Below are 25,432 nucleotides of genomic sequence, written 5' to 3' on the forward strand. Positions count from 1 at the left end.
GTAGATATTATTACAACCACTTTGCAGATCAGGAAATTGTGACTCTAAGATGCTGTGTGAATTCTCAGGATAGAGTTAGAAAGTTGAAGAACTGAGAGTTGAACCTAGACCCGTCAAGACGCCATAGTCTTCTCTAGGATGCTACTTTTTTTTTTTTTGGCGGGGGGCGGGGGTAAGTATTGAACCTACCAGTGCTGAACCTACCATGAGCAACATCCCCAGCCTTTTTAAAATTTTTTTATTTTGAGACAAGGTCTCACTAAGTTGCTCATGGCTTCACTAAACGCTGAAGCTGCCTTCAAACCTGTGATCCTCTTGCCTCAGCTTTATAAATTGTTGGAATTACACGCGTGTGCCACCACATCTGGCTATACTACTTTCTTAAATGAAAAGCCTCCTGTGAACTTGGCTTCTAGGCAGTCTAAGCAATACCCTGTCTCAAAATTTAAAAAAGGTTCGGAGTGTATCTCAGTGATAGAGCACTGGGTTCAAGCCCCAGTGTACCTCTCCACACAGAGATGCAGTCAGGAAACGGTCTGCCATCATACAGCCCCTTTTAACACCTAGTGGGCTTCAGTTTTGACTTTGTTCTATGAGCCAGGTGTGGTGGTGCACACCTGTAATCCCAACAACTTGGAAGGCTGAGGCAGGAGGACCACAATTTTGAGAACAGCCTTGGCAATTAGGCCCTAAGCAACGGGCTGGTGAAGTGGCTCAGTGGTTAAGTGCCCCTGGGTTCAATGCCTGGCACCCCCGAAAAAGGAGATTTTGCCCTATGATTCATATAGCAGAAGATCCCTGAGAATGCTTCTAGTTCTGATTTGTAACATAAAACTGCAATAAAGTTGGTGGGTGGGAGTTTGTGAGATGATGCTCAGAAAAGTGAAACAAACAGGTAAACTACTGTTATTTCCTGACTTCACTGTGCAGTGGGGGGTACTGAAGCTTGAATCCAGTGTTCTTATCACTGAGCTACATTCCTACCTTATTTTGTTTTTTGATAATGGGGATTGAACCTAGGGGCTCTTGACCACTCAGCCACATCCCCAGCCCTTTTTTCTATTTATTTAGAGTCAGGGTCTTGCTGAGTTTCTCAGTGCCTCGAAGAAGTGCTGAGGCTGACTTTGAACTCTTGATCCTTCTGCCTCAGTTCCCAAACTCCTGGGATTACAGGTATGCACCACCATGCCCTGCCATTTATTTGTTTATTTTGAGATAGGATCTTGCTAAGTTACTTATGGCCTTACTGAGTTGCTGAGACTAGCCATAAACTTGTGATCCTCCTGCCTCAGCCTCCTGTATGGAAATCACAGTCATGTGCCACCATGCCCAGTTACCCCTAGCCCTTTTATAAATTTTATTTTTAAAGTTTTTTTTAATTTTATTTGTAGATGGACAGCATGCCTTTATTTTGTTTATTTTTATGTGATGCTAAGGATAGAAGCCAGTGCCTCACACATGCTAGGCGAGTGCTCTGCCACTGAGCTGCATCCCCAGTCCTTAAATTTTATTTTGAGAAAGATCTTGCTTGGATTGTTTGGAAGTCAGGTTTACAGCAGGCTTTTCATTTAAGAGAGCAGTATGTTGGAGACTTTGATCTCATGCATATAGGAAATGGAGCTTGAAATGAATCCAGGCAGACTGTGAAATATGCTTGACTTTCCCAAGTCAGACAATTTCCTGCCTGAAACCCCAGGCAAAAGAAGATCAAGAGAAACCAAGCAGCATTTCAGCTGCTAAATCCTCTATTCCAGGAGCTTTCGTCTGCTCAGTTTCCACCCTTTTGAAGTCCTGGTTTCCCATTAACACGGGAACCTTGCAAAATCGAACACCCTGTGATCAGACATTTCATGGTCTGTAATGGGGTTCCATCTGGTCTGCTTTTGTGTCAAAGTCGCATTTCTAAGCCAAGCTGGCTTAATGTGCTGCCAATCAATGGACTAAATTGTTAGCATAATTGCAACCATCTTCCTTTCGTCCACCCCCACTTATGAATACAGTTCTTATTCTCAAGAAATAGAAACTAGCCTGAGATAAAACCTACTGGCCTGGAGACGTGCCATGCAGTTCTCTCCCTGTTCTCTCATTGGGAGAGAGGAGACAACTTACCAGCCCCTGAGATGGGGACATACGGGTTTCCCTGTTCTCTCCTTGAGAAGATAAAGGGACATGTCTGTTTCCTTGTTCCCTCTTCTGAGAGACAGAAAACTGCCCATCTCAGTTCCTAAGAAACAAACTTGCCTTCCACAAGATCAGGGGATGCTTATTGTGCCACAGCCATGATTCTAGCCAGTGGAAGCTAACATTCATGGGGGAGTTGCTGCGGCTCTCTATCACTTGATGCTGCTGTTCCGCTTCGTGCAGAACAGACTTGTCAGGCTCCTGACAATAAACCCGCTTCTTATCTCAGGTGTTAGTGTGTGTGATCAGTCCTGTGCCACTTTTCTTTCATAAATGTCAACTCAAATTCAATTGTACAAATATGGGTTGAGAACTGGGAGCAGGAAGTGTGAGGAGCTGTTAATAGAGGTGAGATGATGGGGCTCAGACAAGAATGATAGAGACAAGGTGGTAAGACTGAAAGTCTGCAACTATTTTGGAGGTGGAGCCAACAAGATTTTCAGATGCACTTGAGTGTGGACTATGAGAAAGGAAGCAGGTGGAGGATGGCTGTGAAGGTTTTGGTCTGAGCTGCTGAAAAAATGAAGTTTTCATTAACTGGAAAACTGAGGGAGGAGCAAAAAATCAGAACCTCAGTTTGGCCATGTTAACTATTATTTTTTTCAGGGCTGGGGATAAAGATGGTCATTTTTTAGATATTCTAATACTGTCCGTAAATCTGTGCGCTCAAGAACAGATAACGCTGCCTAGAATGGGGAAGAAAGGTAATCCTGTTTCTCCTAAGATTACGGAGGAGAATGGAGAAATTAGGGAAGGGGAAGAGAGAGGAAGAGAAACATGTCCATCTTAAAAATAAATTACCTTGACCGAGCAGCAAGGGCTATACTTAAAGCATAAAATGGACCACAGTTACATTTTCCTCTAGCATTTTAGCTTAAAAAATATTATTGATAATTTAGAAAAACTTCTTCCACCATCACAACTCCTTTTTAGTAAATTCATGAACAAAGGATTGGGGATGTAGTGCAGTAGTAGAGTGTGGTTTAGCATATGCGAGGCCACAGGTACAATACCTAGTACCTCAAGGCAAAAAACAAGTCCTGAGCTCTCCTGAGCTGCCTAGGTCTGAGGTCTTGAACCACAGCTGGCCTCAATTTTGCCTGCCAACCTTAGTGTCTGAATTTGGTGCGTGGGGGGCTCTCAATGCCTTCTCACTACCTTCTCACTGCATAGGTCCGAGAATCAGCTTTTACACCTGCTAAATTTAGTCTTTTGAAGATATTTCTCCTGCAGGCAAACCGATTACACCTAAATCTAAGGTTAGGCCCCCTACGGCTGCATTTCCCTACACACCAGAAGCCGCCGGAGGGAGCTGTCAGCCATTTTTTGTGTGGCATTCTTTGCGATTCCTTTTTTCCTGTTCTTTGCCAAAGTATATCATGCTCTTATTTCGGAATTCGCACCAGTACTATAGAGTTACATTCTTTTAAAAGCCTCTAATTGAAGAGTTAAAGAAAATTAGGTGACTTTTTAAAGTCTTTCACCTTCTTCTCATGGCTGCATCCTGATGCTGCTGGCTCGGGAGCGCTTCCGGTTTCCCAGCTATACTAGCGGGGCGTGACTTCCGGCCTTGGAGAGGCAGGCGCGGGCCGCTCTTTTCACGTTTTCCCGTGGTGTTGGCAAGCGCCGCAGTCATGTCTTACCCGGCTGATGACTACGAGTCTGAGGTAACGTGGTCGTAAACGCGCGGCGGGCTCTGCGGCAGGGTCAGGGCTCCCCGGATACCCGGGAACGTGGCGGTATCTGGGCCTCCCCGGGAGTCCGCGCGGATGGCCACCATCGCCGGCTGCCTCCTGCGTGGCCCCGTGCTGCCCCCCCCCCCCCGCCCCAGCGTCCGGCCCGTCATGGATCTGTCCCTGCTGTCATTTCGCGTGTTCGAGCCGCTAGCTCTCTGTCCCAAGACCTGGGCGAAGGCAGGTGACGCGCTACCGAGTTTCTGACCGAGCTCTTCGTCTGGGCTCCGTCTGCTCTGAACTCCCCGCCGCCCGCCGCCTCTGGCGCTCTGCTCTGATCCTTGCATCCACGGCCGGTTTATTCTCCCATTTCTCGCAGGCATGGCGATTCTTGGAAAGTGGGGACTGTGTCCTGTCTTATACGCCTTTGTACCCGTAGCCCGCTTTGGCACATAGACGCTAGGCCGAGCATTTGGTTCACCAGAGGGTGACTGTCCTGACTTTGTCTCTTCCCTTACAGGCTGCTTATGATCCCTATGCTTACCCCGGAGACTATGATATGCACACAGGTGAGGCCACAGTTTGTCTGGCTAGTTCAGTACGCTCAGAGATTGGCACCCTTGTGAGTGTCTCAGAACCAGCACTGACACACACCTGTTAAAAAGTGCTTCTTGATGGTCCAGGTTTGGAGTCAATCATTAGCCCTCAGTGGGAGGGATTGTGTAGAGCCTAATAAACCAGCCCTTTTTTGTGGTCCAATTCAGTCTCAGAAGAAAAGGATTACTGACCTAGCTGTGGTTTTCTTGTTTATAATATTAGCTGAAAAAGAAAATCGTTTGGGGTTTTGTTTGTTTTGGTGCTAGGGATTGAACCCAGGGCCTTGTGCATGTTAAATACACAATATACCATTGATCTGCACCCCCGCCCCCAAAGAAGAAAATCTTGGTATGAAATTTTGAGTGATTCAAACTAAGCCCAAGTTAAATCTTTTGAGGCTTTTGAAGTTTCCTGAAATGTTATAGTGACTTGGCTTGACTTACTGTTATGTTTTTATGTTTTGTACTTTATGTGAAATATTTCATTTAATCCAGTTCTATAAAGCATGTGCATTAATATGCACATTTATATGTGCTTAGTTTGTCTCCTAAAGATGACAGCTGAGCAGAGAGAAGTTAGTAACTTGCTGAAAGGCATTTAGTTAGAGATGGCAATTATTTATTCAAAAAATATTAAATACCTATTACCACTTCGTAGTGTCTCCCCTCTCCCCCAACACACAGAGATCTTCCACGTAAAAGTATATCTACATGCAAGACAGATAAATTTCCGGACCTTAAAACCTTTTTAGATTCTAGGAACAAAATATAGTAAGAAGTAACTTTACGTTCTTATTTTCATAATGGTAATTTTAAAGGGCAGTGGAATTGGAAGTGACTTGGCAGGTTTGTGTCTCTGATTGTTTAAAAGGGGATTATACTGTTTTGTATTTATATTTATTTTTTAGTTGTAGTTGGACACAATTCCTTTATTTTGTTTATTTTTATTTGTGCTGAGGATTGAACCCAGGGCCTCCCATGTGCTAGCCGAGCACTCTACCACTGAGCCACAATCCCAGCCCCAAATTATACTGGTTTTTATAGACTTGAGTTTGTAGGGTGGTCTTGCCCTTGTGTTCCATGACACATGAGTTTGAAAGTGCTCTGAAAAATCAATTGTGTCCAACCTGTAGGGGATCCAAAGCAGGACCTTGCTTATGAACGTCAGTATGAACAGCAGACCTATCAAGTGATCCCTGAAGTGATCAAAAATTTCATCCAATATTTCCACAAAACTGTCTCGGATTTGATTGATCAGAAGGTATACGAGCTTCAGGCCAGTCGTGTTTCCAGTGATGTCATTGACCAGAAGGTGTATGAGATCCAGGACATCTATGAGAACAGGTATGGGCCACTGGCTGAAATGACCTCTTTCTGGGAGGGACTAGTCTATTGGTGCAGCAAAGGGTCTTCTATAATCATTTTTCTATGAAGAAGGCTCAGGGGATCTTTGTTCTTTGGGCCTAGAGACATGTTATTCATTTGGACTTTGTCTCCCAAGAAACTTACACAAGGCCTAAAATGATGTCATTACTAATAATTATAATAATACCAGCATATATTATCAGTATAGATCAATATTCAAAGTGCTTTTTCTGTATTTACTAATTTATCTGTCACAATAATCCCATGAGGTAGATATTATGGTTTTTCTCATTTTACAGTTAGGAAAACCAGGACAGAAATAAGTCACATTGCTAGTTAAGTGGATGTACTACTGAGTTTTGAACCTGCATAGGCTTGACACCAGAGCTAATTTCGAAACTATATAACCTTTCAGCTGATACACGGATAAACCAAGCTATAAAGCAGTTTTGAGGGGACTGTGCTTATTATTATTATTTTTTTTAGTGTTTATTTTTATGTGGTGCTGAGGATTGAACCCTGGGCCTCACGTGTGCTAGGCAAGTGTACTACCACTGAGTCACAACCCCAGCCTGGGACTGTGCTTATAAAATAGAAACAAGAGAAATCAATCACGGATGGGATAGTCAAGAAAGACTTCAGTAAGGAAAGAAGCAAGTCCTGGAATGGGGGAGAACATAAACAGCCAGAGACCTGTTGGATTAATGGATACAAATTGACCTCGGATCTGTTTCCACGTTCTTCAGGTTTTTCTTATTAGAAGTGCATAGCACAGTTCAATAGACATATAATGCTAGCCACATAAGTCAAATACAAAAAAGGGCTGGGGAGGTGGCTTAGTAGTTGAGTATCCCTGGCTTCAATCCCCAGTACCTGCCCTCGCCCAAATAAATAAATAATAAAAAGGACTGGGAATTTAGCTCAGTGGTGGAGTGTCCGTGGATTCTGTCTGCAGTACTAACAAAAAAGGTGAGAGGTGAAAACTTATCTAAAATGTTATTTTCTCATAACCAACATTTTTTTTTTTTTTTTTTTTGTGGTGCCAGGCATTCAACCCAGTACCTTAAGCATGCTGAGCAAGCACTCTACCACTTAGCTGTGCCCCCTGCCCAGTATTTGGAAACCAGTGAGGCAATTTACTCTTTTTGGACCAAGTCTTCTAAATCTAGGGTGTATTTTACATGTGTGGTACATCTTAATTTGTGTACATCAGAAATACTTCATCTTAAGTTTCATAAAACTTAAGAATTGGAAAAGTAGATTCACATACTCAAATTATTCCAAATATATTTAGAAGTTTTCTGACAACTAAGTTAAGTGTTTATTTTAAATTTAAATTAAATTAAAACTAACTGAAATTTAAAATTTAGTTCTTCAGTAACAGTCACACAACTGCTCCTGCATTGGGCAATGTAGACAGATATAGGTGGTAGTCAAAGCTAGCACGTGGTGTATCTTTCCTTAGGAGAATGTATTGAGAATCACGGCCGGTTCCTTGGGAAGTGCAATCTTTTAGGGGTGTATGCATACGCAGTGGGACACGTGTAGTACCAGCAACTTGGGAGACTAGCAGGAGGATAAGACGTTCAAGGCAGGTGTCAACTTAGTGAGAGCCTGTTTCAGAATGAAAAGGCCTGTGGATGTAGCTTAGTGATAAAACCTCAGTTCAATTTCCAGTACAAAAAAGAAAGAAACAAACAAGGGCTGGGGATGTGGCTTAAGCAGTAGTGCGCTCGCCTTGCATGCTCGGGGCGCTGAGTTTGATCCTCAGCACCACATAAAAATAAAGATGTTGTATCCACTGAAAACTTAAAAAAAAAAATTAAAAAATTCTGTCTCTCTCTTTAAAAAACAAACAAACAAACAAACCAGTAGAAGTAAATCAGCAGAGAAGGGTCACAGGAACCAGATCCTTCAGAATAGACTTTGAAGAAGGGAATGGTCAATAAACGTTAAGTACTAGGTCAGGCACAGGGGTACATGCTGGTAATCCTAGCTACCTGGGAGGTTGAGGCAGGAGGATCGCAGGTACCAGGCCAGCTCAGCAAGTTAGCAAGATCCTGTCTTAGAAGAAAAAAGTGCTGGTAATACATCTGGGTGGTAGAGCACCTCTGGGTTTAATTCACAGTACCAAACACAAGAAAAAAGAACAGGTGTTACATGCTATAGTGAGGTCAAGGTGAGAAAGGAGCTGTGTGTGGTGCAGGCTTATAATCCCAGTGGCTCAGGTGGCCATGGTGGGAAGGTTGCAAATTTGAGGCCAGCCTTGCAACTTATACCCTAAAAAGATGAAAAGGAGCTGGTTGAATTTGGTGGTTCCTTGGGTAATCTTAGCAAGGTCAGTTTCAACAGAATGTGGAGGCAATGGGGTGGGAGAGGAATAGATAGGTATAGAGGATTCGTAGGCTCATTGGACAGCTTTCTATTTTGTCCTGTGGTGATTCTTTTTTTTTAGTTGTAGATGGACACAATATCATTATTTTTATTTATTTTTTTAATGGGGTGCTGAGGATCAAACCCAGGTCCTCGTGCATGTGAGGCAAGTGCTCTACCACTGAGCTATAACCCCAACCCTTGTTCTGTGTTTTGAAGGGGGACTTGAGTGTGTTCATATGCTAGACTGAAAGAGCCAGAGAAGGGGAGGAGGAGCTCAAGAGGGGAAGTTGAAATAGCTGGTGAGGGCATCAGGAGAGGGAAGCCAGCAGCAATCTCCTGTGGGGTTGTGAAGGAGCAGTGTTTGGGTGTTCTGGGTCAGTTGTGGCATCAGGCTACAAGAGAGACTGATTTGCTTCCAAATTTGGAAAGAGTCACACTCCAGGGGATGGAAATTGTGTGTACACAGGGACAAAAGCAGGCTCATACCAGGAATGGCGAGCAGTTAAATAGGTTACGTTCACGAGGCAGAGGCTGGAGAAGACCCTGAAAAGTTTGGTGGGTGCCTAACTAACTGATGTAAAAAGAGTGTTTATTGTACAAGTTGAATATTCCTTAACCAAAATGCTTAAGACCACAACCGTTTCAGATTTTGGAATATTTGCATTACATAATGAGTCATCATAGGGATGGGACCTCTAGCCTGCTACCCAAGCTGGCTTCATGAAAGAAGGTTCGAATCATGAGAAAATGCTAGGGAGTTTTAAATTAAAGAGACAAGACTCTAATTACCTTTTTTTTTTTTTTTAAAAGAGAGAGAATTTTTAATATTTATTTATTTATTTTTAGCTTTAGGCGGACACAACATCTTTGTTTGTTTGTGGTGCTGAGGATTGAACCCGGGCCACACGCATGCCAGGCGAGCGCGCTACCGCTTGAGCCACATCCCCAGCCCTCTAATTACCTTTGAAATCAGCTCTAGAACGGCTCCTCCCAGCTCCAGCCCCAAGCCACCGAATGTGGTAGCGAGGTTTACTGAAGAGGCGAGAGAGAGAGCGCGAACGAGAACAAACACACCAGGGAGTGGACTTTTATTGGGGAACAAAAAATTCTGGGGAAAATCCCATCCAATGAAGATTAAGGGGGGCAGCATCCCAAAGTCAGGGGCGTCGATTGGTATCTTCGGGGCAGTGGCCAGACACGCCTCTGCACGGACAAGCCCTTGGAGCTGGAGAAGGGTGGGGAAAGCTCTGACACAGCTGTGTCTGAGCGCCTCTCGCCCAGCCAGGGAGGTAACTCAAATCACGTGTGAGGATGGCCTCCCACAGGGACCCAAGTCTAAGCATCATTTATGTTTCATATTCACATAGCCTGAAGATAATTTTACATAATATTTTTAGTATGGTTGTGTTTAAAAAAAGTTTTAGTTTCTTTTAAATTTTTTGCCTGTAGTTGGACACAATACCTTTATTTTACGTGGTGCTGAGGATTGAACCCAGTGCCTCGCATGTGCTGGGTGAGCACTCTGCCGCTGAGCCACAACCCCAACCCCAAGTCTTAGCATCTTGTGTGTGCGGATGTGCACACGCGTCCATGCATGCTTGCACACATGCATGCTGGGGACTGAACTCAGGGCCTCACTCGTGCTAAGCCCTCACTCTACCACTCAACTCCATGCCCAGCCCTGTACCTGTGTTTTTAACTCTGCCCTGTCACGTGTGGGGTTTTCTACTTGTGGAATCTCATTAATGCTCAGAATGTTTTGGATTTTGGAGCAGTTTGAATATCCAGATAGGGATCCTCAAGCTGTCTGAAGGTTGTGGACTGGGAGAACGCTGGCTGTTTCTGTGACCTCTCCCCTTCCCTGAGCCTGGGTTCCCATCTGTAAAATGTGAGGGTTGGCTCTCTCTGGTCTTTCTTGTTTTGGAGTTCTAGAGTTTTTTTGCTTGGTTTTCAGCTGGACCAAGCTGACTGAAAGATTCTTCAAGAATACACCTTGGCCTGAGGCTGAAGCTATTGCTCCACAGGTTGGCAACGGTAGGTGTGAGCTGTGTGTCCAGTGTGCATTTCGTTTCACCAGAGTTTGGTGTATTAACTGGCAAAATTACATGTGAATGAAGTTGTATGGGTTAAGAGGGGTCAGAGTCACGTGGGACTCAGTTCCTCCAACAACAAATTGTGACATGTGAAATGTTGTTCATCAGGAAAGCTTATTGGAGACTCAGTATCCAGAAGTTTTACCAGAGCCTGGTCATGTAGGTGCCCTCTGCCTAACAATAGAATTCCAGGCTCCTTGAAGGAAAACAGGTGTTCATCATAAACCTTATTGCTTGCACAGAAGTTTAGGCACCACAGGCCATCCTTATCCACTAGGGAATGGTGAAACCGTCCTGAAATCTAGGTTCCCAGAGGTCAGCCTCGGGAGCAGTTTTTACTAAGGATAGCAGTCTCAGGCCTCCTGTTAACTCTTCCTGCAGCATCAATCCCTAAAAAGCTTTTGCCCTCTTCTCTTCCTCCTTCCTTTCTTCCTCCCCTCCTTCCTTCCTTCTTTCCTTCCTTCCTTCCCCACTCCCTCCCTCCATCCCTCCTTTCCTTCCTTGGGGATGGAACCCAGGGGTGCTCTACAACTGAGCCACATCCCCAGTCCTTTCTTTTCTTTTTTCCCCCTGGTGCCAGGGATTGAACCCAGGGGCACATAACTACTGAAACACATCTCCAGTTCTTTTTGTTTTATTTGGAGACAGGGTCTTATGAAGTTGCTTAGGGCCTCACTAAGTTGCTGAGGCTGGCTTTGAACTTGTGATCCTGTTGCCTCAGCCTTCAAAGTCTTTTTCTTTCTTTTTCATAGTGCATCATATCAATAGGACAGTTTCCTTTAATAACAGTTTCTAAGTCAAAAATACAAATATTGTGTTAGTAATTTTGATAGTATATTACTACTCTCTTTGGGGCTATAATTGTTATTTGCTGGCTTATTTAAAGAACTTGGAATAGAAGTCTAAATAATGGAGGGGAGTAAGTCTGAGAGAAATTAGAATTTTGTCATACACATATTCTTCTTTTGTGGTACTGGAGATTGAGCTCAGGGTGTCACCTGTTCTGGGCAAGAGCTCCACCATTGAGCTACACCCCCAGGCCCAGCACAAGAGTTTAGATGCTGTTTAGTCTCCAAAATCACCTCTCTCTCTTCTCTCTAAAGATTAAAACAGCCGGAAGACTGCACTTGTTTTGTAGATTATTAAAGCACCCTTTTGCCATCTCTTTCAGATGCTGTTTTCCTGATTTTGTACAAAGAATTATACTACAGGCATATATATGCCAAAGTCAGTGTGAGTATTTTTTTGAGGTGTTACTAGCAGTTTTATTTTAATTATGCCATTTTCATCCCTAGAAAACAGTCTCTATTTATAATAGTTCTGTATCTAACAGCAGTTGGCATGTTTTCTGAGCTTCCTTTGAGGATGCGGTGGGCGAAATGATGTAACCCAGAATGCTAGGCACTGTTGCAGGCAAACTAACACCATGCAGTCTCTCTGTCCTTTTTACGTCTCCTTCCCATAGTTCTCTGACAGGGCACTGATCCCCGCACACTGGATTCCCAGCTGCCATTCTCATGAGTGTTTCTAGGTACCTTCTGCTTCCTCTTCTTGGATGCCCATCCTTTTCCCCTTAGAGTGCCTCTGCTGAGTCTCCCTTCGCTCTGAAGTGTACGCAACAGGGTCAGCATGTGCCAGGCACAATGCTAGGTGCTTGGCACAAATATCCTCCGTGGCCCTGCCAGGTGGCGAGAGAAATGCAAAAGGGGCTATTTGCTTTCAAATTTACAAAACTGATGAGTGGCAAAACTTCTAGAACCGAGGCTTGTAACAGTGTTCTACTCGCTGCCCCAGCTTTGGGCACTTGATGAATTCTGTTCTTCCTTATTTCTGAATGTTAAGAGTGTCCCTCCTCTATCATCCATACTGATGAATTTATTTTCTATTTATTTATTTAATTTTTTTTTTGTGGTGCTGGGGATTGAACCCAGGGCCTTGTGCATGCAAGGCAAGCACTCTACCAACTGAGCTATATCCCCAGCCTCATATTGATGACTTTAAAAGATCTGTCTTCTAGCCGGGTGCTGTGGCGCACGCCTGTAATCCCAGCAGCTTGTGAGGCTGAGGCAGGAGGATACTGAGTTCAAAGCCAGCCTCAGCAAAAGTGAGACCCTGTCTCTAAGTAAAATACAGAATAGGGCTGGGGATGTGGCTTAGTGATCAAGTGCCCCTGAGTTCAATCCTTGGTACCAAAAAAAAAAAAAAAAAAAAAAAGATCTGTCTTCTGTGCTGGTCTGTCCACTGGAATCCAGAGTTGTATGTGCAGTGGCTGTTCGGCACCTCCACTTGGCTGTTGGACAGCCGTCTCCAGCTCCTTACTCCCAAAGCTCAACTGTTACTTTCCCTTTAAACTCCTTCCAAATTCATTATCTTGATAAATAGATCATCCTGTGTCCAGTTAGACTGAAAACCTTGGCCTTGTTCTTGACATTTCTGACTTGATATCCTACCTGGCAGCACACTCTTAAGCCAGCCACTTCTGCCTGCCACCTCTCTGCTTCCCTGGATCAAGTCGTTCTCTTTTGCTTGATTTACTGCAATAGCTGCTTTCTACCCTTGCTCACTTATGTTTACTCTCAGCCTAGAAACCAGCGTGATCCTTTTGAAACACAGCCTTATCAGGTCCTCTCGGTTCTACCCTGACTTCCCATCATACTTACAAGAAAACCCCACATTTGAGCCATGGTCCCACCACCTCTGGCCCATGATTTCTTGCCAGTTTCATTTTCTACAACTTACCCCTGCCTCCCAGGCTTCTAGCCCTGCTCTGTGGCACTTCAGAGCACTCGTCACTAGCATATCGTGTTAGAAATTTATTTGAGGTCTCTTGCTTTTTCTTTCTCCAGGGAGGGATTTTACTGAACAAGCATTTGTTGTGTAAGGTGCAAGGCCCATTATTATTATTGTTGTTGTTGTTATTTGTAACAGTACTAGGATTGGACCCAGGGGTGCTTTGCAGTGAGCCACATCCCAGCTCTCTTTACATTGAGACAGAGTCCCACTACGTTTTCTAGGCTGGCCTTGCACAGGATCCTTAGTCGGGACTACAGGTGTGCGCTGCTGTCCTAGCTTAATGCGTATCATCCTAATTTAATGTGACTAGTCACCGTCTTTTCTTCACGGCTTACAGAGACATGGTCTTTTGTAGGCGTGTACTGTCAGTTGGGTGTGGTAGTGCACAACTCAGGAGGCTGAGACAGAAGGGTTGCAAGTTTGAGGTTAGCATCAGCAACTTAGTGAGATGCTGTCTCAAAGGGCTGGGGATGTGGCTCAGTGGTAAAGCCCCTGGGCTCAATCCTCAGTACCAAAAGCAAAAAACCCACCTTATTAGGACCCATGGTTAGAAAGCTGTAGGGGTGGGGGTGGGACTGTGGCTCAGCCGTGGAGGGCTTGCCTAGCACGTGCGAGGTGCTGGGTTTGATCTTCAGCACCACATTAAAATAAATAAATAAGATGATGGTATTGTGTCCAACTACAACTAAAAAGTATTTAAAAAAAGAAAGGAAGTGGTGGAAATAAGACTTCCAGGCAGTCCTCTGCTCCTCCATGAATATGTGGCTCACTGTGGGGGGTCCTTAGCCCAGAGACGGTTGGTGGTCTTCAATTGCTACCAACAAAAGGTCTAAATCAGGGGTTAGCCACCCTCTCTGCAAAGGGTTAAGATAGCAAGTTTTTTTTTTTTTTTTTTTTTAAGATAGCAAGTTTTATAAAACAGGCGGGAGTGGATTTGCTGACCTGCTGGCCCAGCCTCTTGTGCTTGGCACCAACAAGCCTTTCCGTTCCTGTCTCTGTAGCCCACTGTGCCCAATGCTGCCTATTCTCGAACTCCCTTTACTTCATGTTTTTACCTCTTTGCTTTTTTTTAGATGTAAATGAATCCTTGTTTTATTCATTTATTTATATGCAGTGCTGAGGATGGAACCCAGTGCCTCACACATGCTGGGCAAGCTCTCTACCACCGAGCCACAACCCCAGCCCCTCTTTGCCTTTTGTCAGCGTTTTCCCCTTCCCTTCTCTGCCCCACCATGTCCCCCTGCGTGCCTGTTCTCTAAGCATCTGAGCATCAGTTAAGGTCTGTGGTTATCACCCTGGTCCAGTGTTCAGGGCCCCCTCCGCTATAGTGGACTGTCTTCCCTCTCCCTTGAGCACTTTTGCTACTGGGAGAGGGCAGGCAGCGGTTCTTAGGTATTTGTTCTCAGCCATCATGGTAGACCACGAATAAGACACTTAAATATCTATCCTGACGTCTCCGTTCTCTTTACAGGGGGGACCCTCCTTAGAGCAGAGATTTGAATCCTACTACAACTATTGCAATCTCTTCAACTACATTCTTAGTAAGTCTGAGATTTGGCCAAGGGGTGAAATTTTGATGAGGGCCTCCAATTCTTTTTAGCAAGATTTTTAATGTACAAGTAAGAAGAGGGGGTTGGGGGGAGACATAGTCCTTAGAGTAGAGAATTTAAAAAGAGCATTCTGCAGCCACACTAAGTGGGCAGAGTCATTGCCTGGAATCTGACTTCTCTCTGGTCTATACAGATGCTGATGGGCCTGCTCCCCTTGAACTTCCCAACCAGTGGCTCTGGGACATCATCGATGAGTTCATCTACCAGGTATCTGATCAGCCTCAGCCTTCATTTGAAATAACAGGCTCTGGCAAGGAGCAGCTGTGAACTTTGTGTTGTTAAAAAAAGAAAGATGCAATGTTGTAAAAATATCCCTGTTGCAGTGTAAAATACCCCATGGCAGTGGACACCCTAGTCAGGTGGCTTTCTGAAGAGAGCAGTGAAACTTACGCCATGCAGCTATGGGAACTTGGGAGAGTAGAGGTCCTGACTTTAACCAGGTTCTCACCTGACCTTCAGAGGCGGTCTGCCAGGCATGCAGGTCTCAGGCTTTGGAACGATATGGAAGTAGGTTCCAATATGGGGGCTGCCACCTGAATCTCTGTAACAGTAATATTTTATTTAAAGTCTCTAAGCTCTCTCTTTCCTTGCCTACAAAACAAACATGAAAACACAAGTGTTGCATATCTTGATGGTGGTGATGTTTACTTGGGTGTATGCTAGATTGGAATGCAGTAGTACGTTTTGTCCACAGGGAGGCGCCATGGGTGCTCTCTTTGAGGTTCCACCGAGAATTTGCCCCGCGCTCAGTCCAGTGGCTGCGTAGTCTGGAGGTTAGAAGTTCGTTATTGGTCTTTACTAGCCTTGGATGTTAGGAACGTTACTTGGCTGCACTAAACATCTGTTCTTCATCTCTAGGAGAGGGATTGTTGGGAAGATTCCTGGGATATTACATATGACGTACTTAGTCACTGAATAGTTGTAAATGTTTCCTGTTATGAGAATGGTCAGTATTGTTGTTCTCTTCCATCTTCTTTTGATTTGCCCAGTCTTTTTTTCTTTTCTTTTCTTTTTTTTTTTTTTTTTTGTGGTGCTGGGGATTGAACCCAGGGCCTTGTGCATGCAAGGCAAGAAGGCAAGCACTCTACCAACTGAGCTGTATTCCTAGCCTGGTTTGCCCAGTCTTTAAAAAATTTAATAGAATTTAGAAAAAAATTTTTCTCCCTGGGTTTTTTGTTTGTTTGATTGTTTGTTTGTTTTTTTGCTTTGGTGGTACTAGGGATTGAACCCTGAGGTGCTCTACCACAGAGCTACACCCTTTTTTTTAATTTTTTATTTTGAGACTGGGTCCTACTAACTTGACCAGGTAAGCCTTGAACTTGGCAATCCTCTTGCCTCAGCCTCCCAAGTGGCTGGGATTATAGTTGTGTGCCACTGCACCCAGTTTTCCCTGTGTTTTATTGAGACAGTGTGCTTCTCGTTGAGTACTTTGGGGGACATAGGTATCTTAATAAAGATAGTATTTGCTGGGCATTGTGATATATTCCTTGTAATTCCAATGATTGGGAAGGATAAAGCAGAAGGTTTGTAAGTTTGAGGCCAACCTCATCACCTTGGTGAGACCAACTTGAAAAAAATTGAAAGGACTGGGGATGTAGCTCAGTGGTAAAGTGCCTTGGGGTTCAATTCTTAGTACCAAAAGTAAAGTAAATAAATAAGTAAAAATGGTAATTGAGCTCCATATACCAGAGAGCCTTCAAGAGCACAGGACGCTGACAAGTTGTGATTGGTGTGCTGAGAAAAACCTCCAAAGGACTGTCTGAGAGACAGCCTTCCTGCTCAAGGTGATGTTTTGGTGCCTCTCAGGGGAAGACCACAAACTGCACTGGCCCCGCTTGGCTTCTCTGGCCCCTTGGTTGTGTCAGACTCCCATGTGGCATCGTTTCAGACATTGGCATCCTGTTGGCTCGTAGTGAGTGAGGGGGACCCTCTGTGCTGAGCTTCGTCATCCCCTTAAGAAGAGCTTTATTCTCCTGGCTTAGCTGGAGTGATCCTGTTAAGGGGCTTATGGGGCTTTCTGTCTCCACAGACTGTCCCGTGAGGGCACAGAGGGTGAGTGGCTCTTCTGACCACGCTGTCATTCATTCTTGTTTACATAAGTACTGTATCAGAGTATTATTACTGCTTAGAGGTTTGTTTGGCAGATAGAGTGAAAGTGCCTGCCTTCCTCGCCTTGTGGAGGCATCGGCGAGTGTCTGGAAGGAAAGGCACCACGTGAACGATTTGCAGGTGTTTACAGAAAGCTGGATGTGGAGACATGAGTTGTATCATGCTCTGTTCTGCCATTTGCTGTGACTTGGAATGCTTAACCCAGTCTTCATAGAGACCTGCCTTTTCCAAAATGTTTGGTTTTTAGCTGCTGGGGATGGAAGCCAGGGCCTGGAGTGTGCTGCTGGGACATACCCAGCCTCTTCTGTGTACATGGATGGATGTGTCCTCTCTGGTAATGGAATTGTGGGCTGTCAATTTTCACGATTATAGTGAGTCAATAAACACTCTATGTATACATAGGTATAGCTCTAGGGATTGCTACCTACAAGTAGAATTGTTGCTTGATAGAGATGTGCCTTTTAAGTTCTTAAAATCAACCTTCTAGAGGTATAGTTTATGTACAGTAAATGCTCCTGTAAACGGTGTACAGTTGAGGAGGTTCCACTGTGTGTACACTGCCATGGTCAAGGTAGAGAACATTGTGCTGAGCACAGTGCCCCCACCCTGTAATCCCAGCACCTCAAGGTCTGGGGGTGTAGCTTAGTGGTGGAGGGCCCTGGGTTCAGGGGTGCCTAGTTTTGCTCCCTGGCATATGCAGGAAAAGGTAACACATGATCACTTTAAAGTTTAACAAATAGTAACACATTACTCTTGCAAAGGATTGTATCAAAATGCACTGTAATCAACAGTGTTTTGAGAACAACTGTTTTCCCTACTAGATGTTGTTATTTCTAGTTTTTGTATTTGATAGGAAAGAAATTTATATTTTTCTGATAACTAACAAAATTGAGCACTTTCCATGTGATCATTAGTATTCTTGGCTTGTTTTTCTTTTCTTTTAATTTATTCTAATTTGTTATATATGACAGCAGAATGCCTTTCAATTCGTCGTTACCATACAGAGCATAACTTTTCATGTCCCTGGTTACAAAGTAAGAGTCATACCGTTTGTGTCTGCACACATGTTCTTGGGGTAATGATAACCATCTCATTCCATCGTCTTTCCTACCCCTGTCCCCTCCCTTCTCCCTCCCTTGGCCCTGTGTAAAGTTCTTCCATATTCCCCCCACCCCCACCGCCGCCCGTGCTTCTCCAGCCTCCATCCCTGGATCCTCATATTGGAGAAAACGTTCAGCGTTTGTTTTTTTGGGATTGGCTTACTTCACTTGGCATAATATTCTCCAACTCTATCCATTTACCTGCAAATGCCATGATTTTATTCTGTTTTAATGCTGCTTTGGCTTGTTTTTCTATTGGATTGGTCTTTCATTCTTGATAAATGAGAATTCTTTAAGAAGACTGTGTATTTTATTCCGTGTGTGTGTGTGCGTGCGCGCGCGTGCATGCGTGTTAGTTACTGGAGATTGCACTCGGGTGCTCAACCACTGACTTACATCCCTAGGCCTTATTTATTTTTATTTTTTTAATTTTTGAGACAAGGTCTTGCTGAGTTTCCCAGGCTACCCTGGAACTTGTGATCCTCCTGCCTCAGCCTCCCTGGTTCCTAGAATTATAGGCATGTGCCACCATGCCCAGCTTGGATCTTATTCTTTAATATAAACTTGGAAACTTTTTGCCCCGTACTTTTAGAGGAAGATAATATTTCTAAAGAGCAGTCCTGGGTAACCCATGACCTAGATTCTGGGCCACTGGTTTCCAAGTCCAGCGCACACCAGAATCAACTAGGAATTTTAAAAAGTTCTGATTGATTAGGTAGATCTGTTGTGTTATTCTGCATGACTCATGGAGCCACTGCCCCAGATAAATACCTGTGGCATGTCCCCATATGTACCTTACAGTTGGCCAAGCTCTGGTTGGTAGTGGTGACAGACTGGAAGTTGCCAGTTGACTCCAGTTGGGAAGGTGGCACTCTATGGACACCTCCCGCCTCAGTTCCACACCATCATTCATAACTCTGACTCACGTGGCCAGCATACGTGTGTAGACCCACTGCAGACAGGTTTGTGGCACTTCTGGTGGCCAGGTCAGCTGATTGTGAGGCTTGGAGACAGTAAATGGCTGCAGGTTGTATTTGACTCCAAACAATAGATTTTTTCCACAAATTACCTCAAGTCTTAAGAGATTTTGACTTAACTGTAGAATAAGTAATATCAGCAAGATTTACAGCTTAATAAAAAACGGCTTTGGAAAACCACAACAGTAAGCTGGGTATGTTGGTGCCTACCTGTGCTCCCAGCTACTTGGAAGGCCAGGGCAGGGGGATGGCTTGAGCCCAGAAATTAGAGGCCCAGCCTGGGCAACACCCCAAGACTGCGTCTCAAAAAAAGAAGAGCAGTGTTAGAGAATGTTCGGGGGCTGTGGGGGTGGCTCAGCGGAGAGCGCTTGCCTCTTGGGAGCGCTTGTGAGGCCCTGGATTCGATCCTCAGCACCACATAAAAATAAATAACGTTCACAGTGAGAAACAACCGTCCCGCCTTTACCTTTCCGCATCCAGAGCCCTGGCCTGGCCTCATTTTCAACAGTGTGCACGTGGACTGTCACTTGGGTTTGTACCCCTGATGGTCCCCTTCTTCCTCAACAGTTCCAGTCGTTCAGTCAGTACCGCTGCAAGACTGCCAAGAAGTCAGAGGAGGAGATTGACTTCCTGCGTTCCAATCCCAAAATCTGGAATGTTCACAGCGTCCTCAATGTCCTTCATTCCCTGGTAGACAAGTCCAACATCAACCGGCAGCTGGAGGTGTACACAAGCGGAGGTGAGTGCAGCAGGCTGAGGAGAGCCCTGACCCGAGTTCCAGGGACCTTCCCTCCGGCCCCAAGGGCAGGTGCTGCAGTAGAGCAGGGAGGTGCCGGCCTCTCTTCAGGTAACGGTGTAGCTCTTCCTTACTTGAATAGGATCCGGTGCCGATGCTGGGCTTCCCAGGGCGTTGCATTGGCCAACAGACTGGAGCCGTCTTTTTTTTTTTTTTGGTACTGGGAATTTACCCAGGGTCGCTTTGCCACTAAGCCCCTTTTTATTTTTTGTTTTGATACAGTTGCTTAGGGCCTTGCTAAGTAGCTGAGCCTGCCCTTGAACTTGGGCTCCTCCTGCCTCAGCTTCCCAAGTTGCTGGGATTATGGGCTTGAGCCACCACGCCTGGTTGAATCAGTCATTGTCTCTTTTGTTACTTGAGATTAAACCAAGGGGCTGGGGATGTGGCTCAAGCGGTATCGCGCTCGCCTGGCATGCGTGCGGCCCGGGTTCGATCCTCAGCACCACATACAAACAAAGATGTTGTGTCTGCCGAAAACTAAAAAATAAATATTAAAAAATTCTCTCTCTCTCTAAAAAAAAAAAAAAAAAAAGAGATTAAACCAAGCATCTCCCACATGCTACATGAGCGCTGTACCACTGGGTTGTATTTCTGCCCCCTTGTAAACTATTTTCAAATAGGATATTGTTAAGTTGGCCAGGCTGGCCTTAAAATCGGAATTTTCCTGCCTCCTAGGACTGGTTTGCTAGGCATCTGCCACCCAGCCTGGCTTGAACCTATCTTATTGAGATGTGCATTTGTGAATTCTTCGACTTTTTATCCAGGGGCTTTTGTTTATATTAGCATTTCTCAAACTTTATGGGTCAAGACCACTTTATGCTCTTGAAACACTGAGAACCACATATTTTTTTTTTCAATGAAAATGGAATTTTTTAAAATAAAATATTTTTAGTTGTAGATGGACACAATACCTTTATTTTGTTTTATTTAGTTTATGTGGTGCTGGGGATCGAACCCAGGGCTTCACACATCTAGGCAAGTGCTCTACCACTGAGCCACAACCCCAGCCCTGAAAATGGCATTTTTGCAGATCTCTGGTGTCTGACTTGGTAGAAGATAGCAGCAGCTGTGGTCTTATTCCTGCTTCTGCATTAGTCTCAGTAGCCTTTTCAGTTGGAACCGATGTTCTCATCCTCCATATCAGGAGCAGTATGTATCTCTTTGAAACCTGACCAGTGGTAATTGTGTATAATTTACTTGCAGTGAGGAACTTTGTTAGATTAGGTTATTGTTCTAGCTGGGTGCAGTGGTGCACACCTGTAATCCCAGCAACTCTAGAAGCTGAGGTGGGAGGATCACAAGTTCAAGGCCACCCATAGAACTTAGCATGACCCTACCAAAATAAAGAAATAAAAAGGTCTGGGAACATTGCTCAGGGGTGAAGCACCCAGTTCAATCCCCAGTACCAAATAAATAAATAAATAAATAAATTATTGGTCTTTCTGCAATTTAAATGTCTTTTTTCCATGTACAATTTTTCTAAATATTGGCATTCTTAATTATAAAGATCTTTCAATTAAAACAGATGTTATTACACATCTGTTTTAAAAAATCACTTGGAGCTGGTGGTGCAGCTCCATGGTAGAGACATGCTGGTGTGTTCAAGGCCCTGGGTTCAGTCCCCAGCACCAAAAGAGGAAAAGCCTATTTGTTGTCAGGTCAGCTGTTGAACTCGTCAAGGTGGGTAGAAATTTTACAAAATCTTAGTTTTGCTTAAATGCTCAAATTTTAAACTGACACGAAATACTGTCAGTTGTTTTCATTAACGTGTGTTAGGTTTTACCTTGTTTATTTTTTAAAGAGAATGTCTTCCAAATAACCCAAATCTGAGTAACCCTGGTTTGTGTGTGCCAGCATTTTTTCAAGTAAAAATGGAGCTCCTTGACGATGAGGGACTAGTTCTCTTAGGAGCAATAAGAGAACTAGTGGCTTCTGGCGCAGGACTGCCTGGCTCTGTGAAGTCGTCTTTGCATTGTCATCGTACGGCTCGTGGGGCAGGCAGCAGCATCTTATTAGCAACCAGCTTTGTCTTCGTGGGGCTGGGTGGGTGAGAGTTGAGAGGCCGCTCACATTCTCAGGTGTGTTGGGATAAAAACCAAAACTAAACAAAATGAACTCCCTCCTCTCCATGCAGCTGTGGATAAAATTAAGATTAGCGGAAGGCCAGGTGTGCTGCTGCTCAGTGTTCCCTCAAAGGCAGTTAGTCCCTCTTACAGAAGCTTTAAAGGCTGACGCCGGGTGAGGAGTTTACTGAGTGACATTCCAACGCAGCCTTGCCTTCCCTTACTTGCCCCTGCTGAAGCATTCACAGTATCTGTCCCTCTCAGGTGACCCCGAGAGTGTGGCCGGGGAATATGGACGGCACTCCCTCTACAAGATGCTAGGCTACTTCAGCCTGGTGGGGCTCCTGCGTCTGCACTCCCTGTTGGGGGATTACTACCAGGCCATCAAGGTGCTCGAGAATATTGAACTCAACAAGAAGGTACTTGCTGTGGCCTCCAGCCCATCTTCCCAGAGCTGGAACATCTGTTTTGAGAGGGCCTCCGATCTCTTAGGACACATTTTCAGGAGAGGACTCTTTCCCTAGGCCAGGTGAAAATTGAGAGTAAAGTTGTGTAAACCGCTGAATACCACGTGGTTAATGACACGGGATATTCAGCAATCTTTCGGTTCTGCTTTCAAGTAGAGTGGCAATGAGAGCTTTTTACTGTTCAACATCACCAGTCTAAAGAATTAACAAAAGATCTGGCTCTAGTGGGTATAGGGGTGCACACCTGTAATCCGGGCTCCTCCTGAGGCAGGAGGATCCCAAATTCAAGGCCACCCGGACAACTTTGCAAGATACTGTCTCAAAATTTAGAATTTAAAGAGTTGGAGATTTAGCTAGGTGTCACTGGGTTCACTCCTTTGTACCAGACGAGGAGGAAAGAAAAGATTTACTTCTAAGATGGTGTGTTTATTGATATAATACACTGGCATTTTTCCTGGCTTTGGGAAAATGGGTACTTAGCATTTGGTTTGTGTGCATGTGTTTCCTGTTTGTCCATTTGTATATAGGGGTTATTTTAAAAAGCAAGGACAGATAAGAAACTGAGATATAGAGGGTCCATTCCCTCTATATCCATTCTCTTTATTGCACAGCTAAGCAGATGCGGGCCGTAAATCATATAGCTTAATCAGCAGCTCTGACTCCAGAGCCACTGCTTCCTCTGAAAGTTCAGGGCCTATCTGGAATAAATTGGGACTCACGGATCTATCTTCCACCTTCTATAGAGCATGTATTCCCGGGTCCCGGAGTGCCAAGTCACCACATATTATTATGTTGGTTTTGCATATTTGATGATGCGCCGCTACCAGGATGCCATCCGGGTCTTTGCCAATATCCTCCTCTACATCCAGAGGACTAAGAGCATGTTCCAGAGGACCACGTACAAGTATGAGATGGTAAGGGGCTGGCTTATGCAGCCAGGGTGTCCACCAGCTGGCTCCTGGGGCCATCCCAGATTTGCAACTTTACATGCTTTTATCCATCACAGTTGAGGGGGTTCTTTTGGTTTGTTTGGTTGGGTTTTTGGTTTGGTTTGGTTTGGTTTATTTTTATTATTATTTGTAATTGTTCTCTTTAGGTATACCTGGCAGTAAAGTGTATTTTGACATAGTATACATACATGGATATAACTTCCCATTCTTGTGGTTGTACATGACATGGAGAACCCAACCCAACATAATTGTTTTAGTCAGCTTTTTTGCTGCTGATATTAAAAGACAGACCAGAACAGTTGTAGAGGAGGAAAAAATTATTTAGGGCTCAAGGTTTCAGAGGTCTTGGTCCACAGACAGCTGACTCTGGTGGTGCTCGAGGAATGGATGGGGGTGCAGCTCACATGATGATCAGAAAGCAGAGACTCTGATTACCAGATATATACCCCAAAGGCACGCCCCCAGTGACCCACCCTCCCCAGCCTGCCCTCACCCACCACTCAAGTTAATCCCATCAGGGGATCGATCCACAGGTTGGGTTAAGGTGCAAGAATTTCTCCTGTGAACCTTCTTGCATTGTCTCACATGAGCCTTTGGGGCACACCTCACATCCAAATGATAGCACCAATTTAAAGAATGTCATGCCTATTTATGAGGCACAGTGTGATCATACAGTACCTATATATACACACGCATATATCGTTTGTAGTGATCACTGGAGTAATTTGCATTTTTGTGTCCTTAAATATTTCTCTTTTTGTGTGTGTTGGAAACCTTTAAGATCCTTTCTTCTAGTTCTTTAAAAAACGTCAACTGGAGGTGTCCCACACTGGTACAGTGCTTTCTTGAGGTGCAGGAGGCCCTGGGTTAATTCTCAGTATCCCCCAAATAAATCAATAAGTAAATTGTTGTAAACTCTAGTTCTCCTACTGTGCTGGGAAACACTAGTGCCTTCTCCTCCTATTTGGTGCCCATTCTTTCACCTCCTCTCTTACCCCTCCCCTTCCTGCTCTCTAGTGGCCATCGTCACCCTCTACTTCCATAAAATAAGTTCTTCTAGCTTCTGCATGTGTGTAAGAGCATGCAGCATTTGTCTTGCTGGGCAGGTGCTCTACCACTGACCTCCTCCGGGCCTTGACAGAGTTGGAGTTGGGGGATGGGAATGCGGCTCATGGAGGAACACCCTAGGTTCACAAACCCCCGAGTCCATCCCCAGCAATGGGAAGAAAAAGACTCCTGCATGGACACTGCTTCCCAGCAGTTAGCCAGGAGGGGGCACCCTGGACTTGTGGGCTGGGAGGTGGTTTTCACACAGGAAGGAGGGCGTGAGCAGAGGGTTCCGGTCTTGAAGTGTGGTGACAGCAGCAGCACGGTCACACTGGCTGTGGCAGGAGAGGAGTGGGTCGGGGTTAGACTGCGCCATTGCCAGCTGGGATCGCAAGCATCGAGTGACATGCGGTTTGATTCTGGATGGTAGAAAAGGATTGGCTTGCCAGTGATGTGGGGCTGACTGGAGAGGCTGAGACAGTCCAGTGAGGAGTCCAGGAGACGGGGAGGAGGGCTTGACCCAGGAGAGCGAGGGGCGGAGTGGACGCGGCTGGGGAGGTTCCGACTGCTGTGTGCAAGGGGACGGGAGAGGTGAAAGCTTTGTGCAGAGGGCAGCTGGGAGGGTGGGCGGTGGGTTAGGGGGACCCAAAAGTCCCTCTCATTTGACCCTGCGCTCATGTCCTCTCCACCCCCAGATTAACAAACAGAACGAGCAGATGCACGCGCTGCTGGCCATCGCGCTCACCATGTACCCCATGCGGATTGACGAAAGCATCCACCTCCAGCTGCGGGAGAAGTACGGGGACAAGATGCTGCGCATGCAGAAAGGTGACCCGCAGGTCTATGAGGAACTTTTCAGCTATTCCTGCCCCAAGTTCCTGTCGCCTGTGGTGCCCAACTATGACAACGTGCACCCCAATTACCACAAAGAGCCCTTCCTGCAGCAGCTGAAGGTGTTTTCTGACGAAGTGCAGCAGCAGGCGCAGCTCTCCACCATCCGCAGCTTCCTCAAGCTCTACACCACCATGCCCGTGGCCAAGCTGGCCGGCTTCCTGGACCTCACCGAGCAGGAGTTCCGCATCCAGCTGCTTGTCTTCAAACACAAGATGAAGAACCTGGTGTGGACCAGTGGCATCTCCGCCCTAGATGGCGAATTCCAGTCGGCCTCCGAGGTTGACTTCTACATCGATAAGGTAAGGTGTCCCCTGCTGGCGTCTCGGCACTCTGTTACTTGCT

General features: G+C 45.2%; 1 protein-coding gene across 1 annotated transcript in view; it reads left to right on the forward strand.

Moving 5' to 3' along the window:
* The first annotated feature begins 3,704 nt into the window (after window positions 1-3,704).
* Window positions 3,705-25,432, forward strand: part of Eif3l (eukaryotic translation initiation factor 3 subunit L) — a 29,068-nt gene continuing 7,340 nt past the window's right edge. The window contains exons 1-11 of the mRNA XM_046429613.2: window positions 3,705-3,848; window positions 4,375-4,423; window positions 5,584-5,794; window positions 10,146-10,225; window positions 11,456-11,517; window positions 14,549-14,618; window positions 14,821-14,894; window positions 19,441-19,612; window positions 21,997-22,151; window positions 22,943-23,113; window positions 24,892-25,389. Of these exons, the coding sequence (XP_046285569.1) occupies window positions 3,816-3,848; window positions 4,375-4,423; window positions 5,584-5,794; window positions 10,146-10,225; window positions 11,456-11,517; window positions 14,549-14,618; window positions 14,821-14,894; window positions 19,441-19,612; window positions 21,997-22,151; window positions 22,943-23,113; window positions 24,892-25,389 (1,575 nt within the window). The 5' untranslated portion in view covers window positions 3,705-3,815. The remainder of the gene's footprint in view (window positions 3,849-4,374; window positions 4,424-5,583; window positions 5,795-10,145; window positions 10,226-11,455; window positions 11,518-14,548; window positions 14,619-14,820; window positions 14,895-19,440; window positions 19,613-21,996; window positions 22,152-22,942; window positions 23,114-24,891; window positions 25,390-25,432) is intronic.

Source organism: Marmota monax, unplaced genomic scaffold (assembly GCF_021218885.2).
Source record: "Marmota monax isolate L192 unplaced genomic scaffold, Marmota_monax_Labrador192_F-V1.1 WCK01_AAM20220418_F8-fsc00051, whole genome shotgun sequence".
NCBI classification, from domain to species: domain Eukaryota; kingdom Metazoa; phylum Chordata; class Mammalia; order Rodentia; family Sciuridae; genus Marmota; species Marmota monax.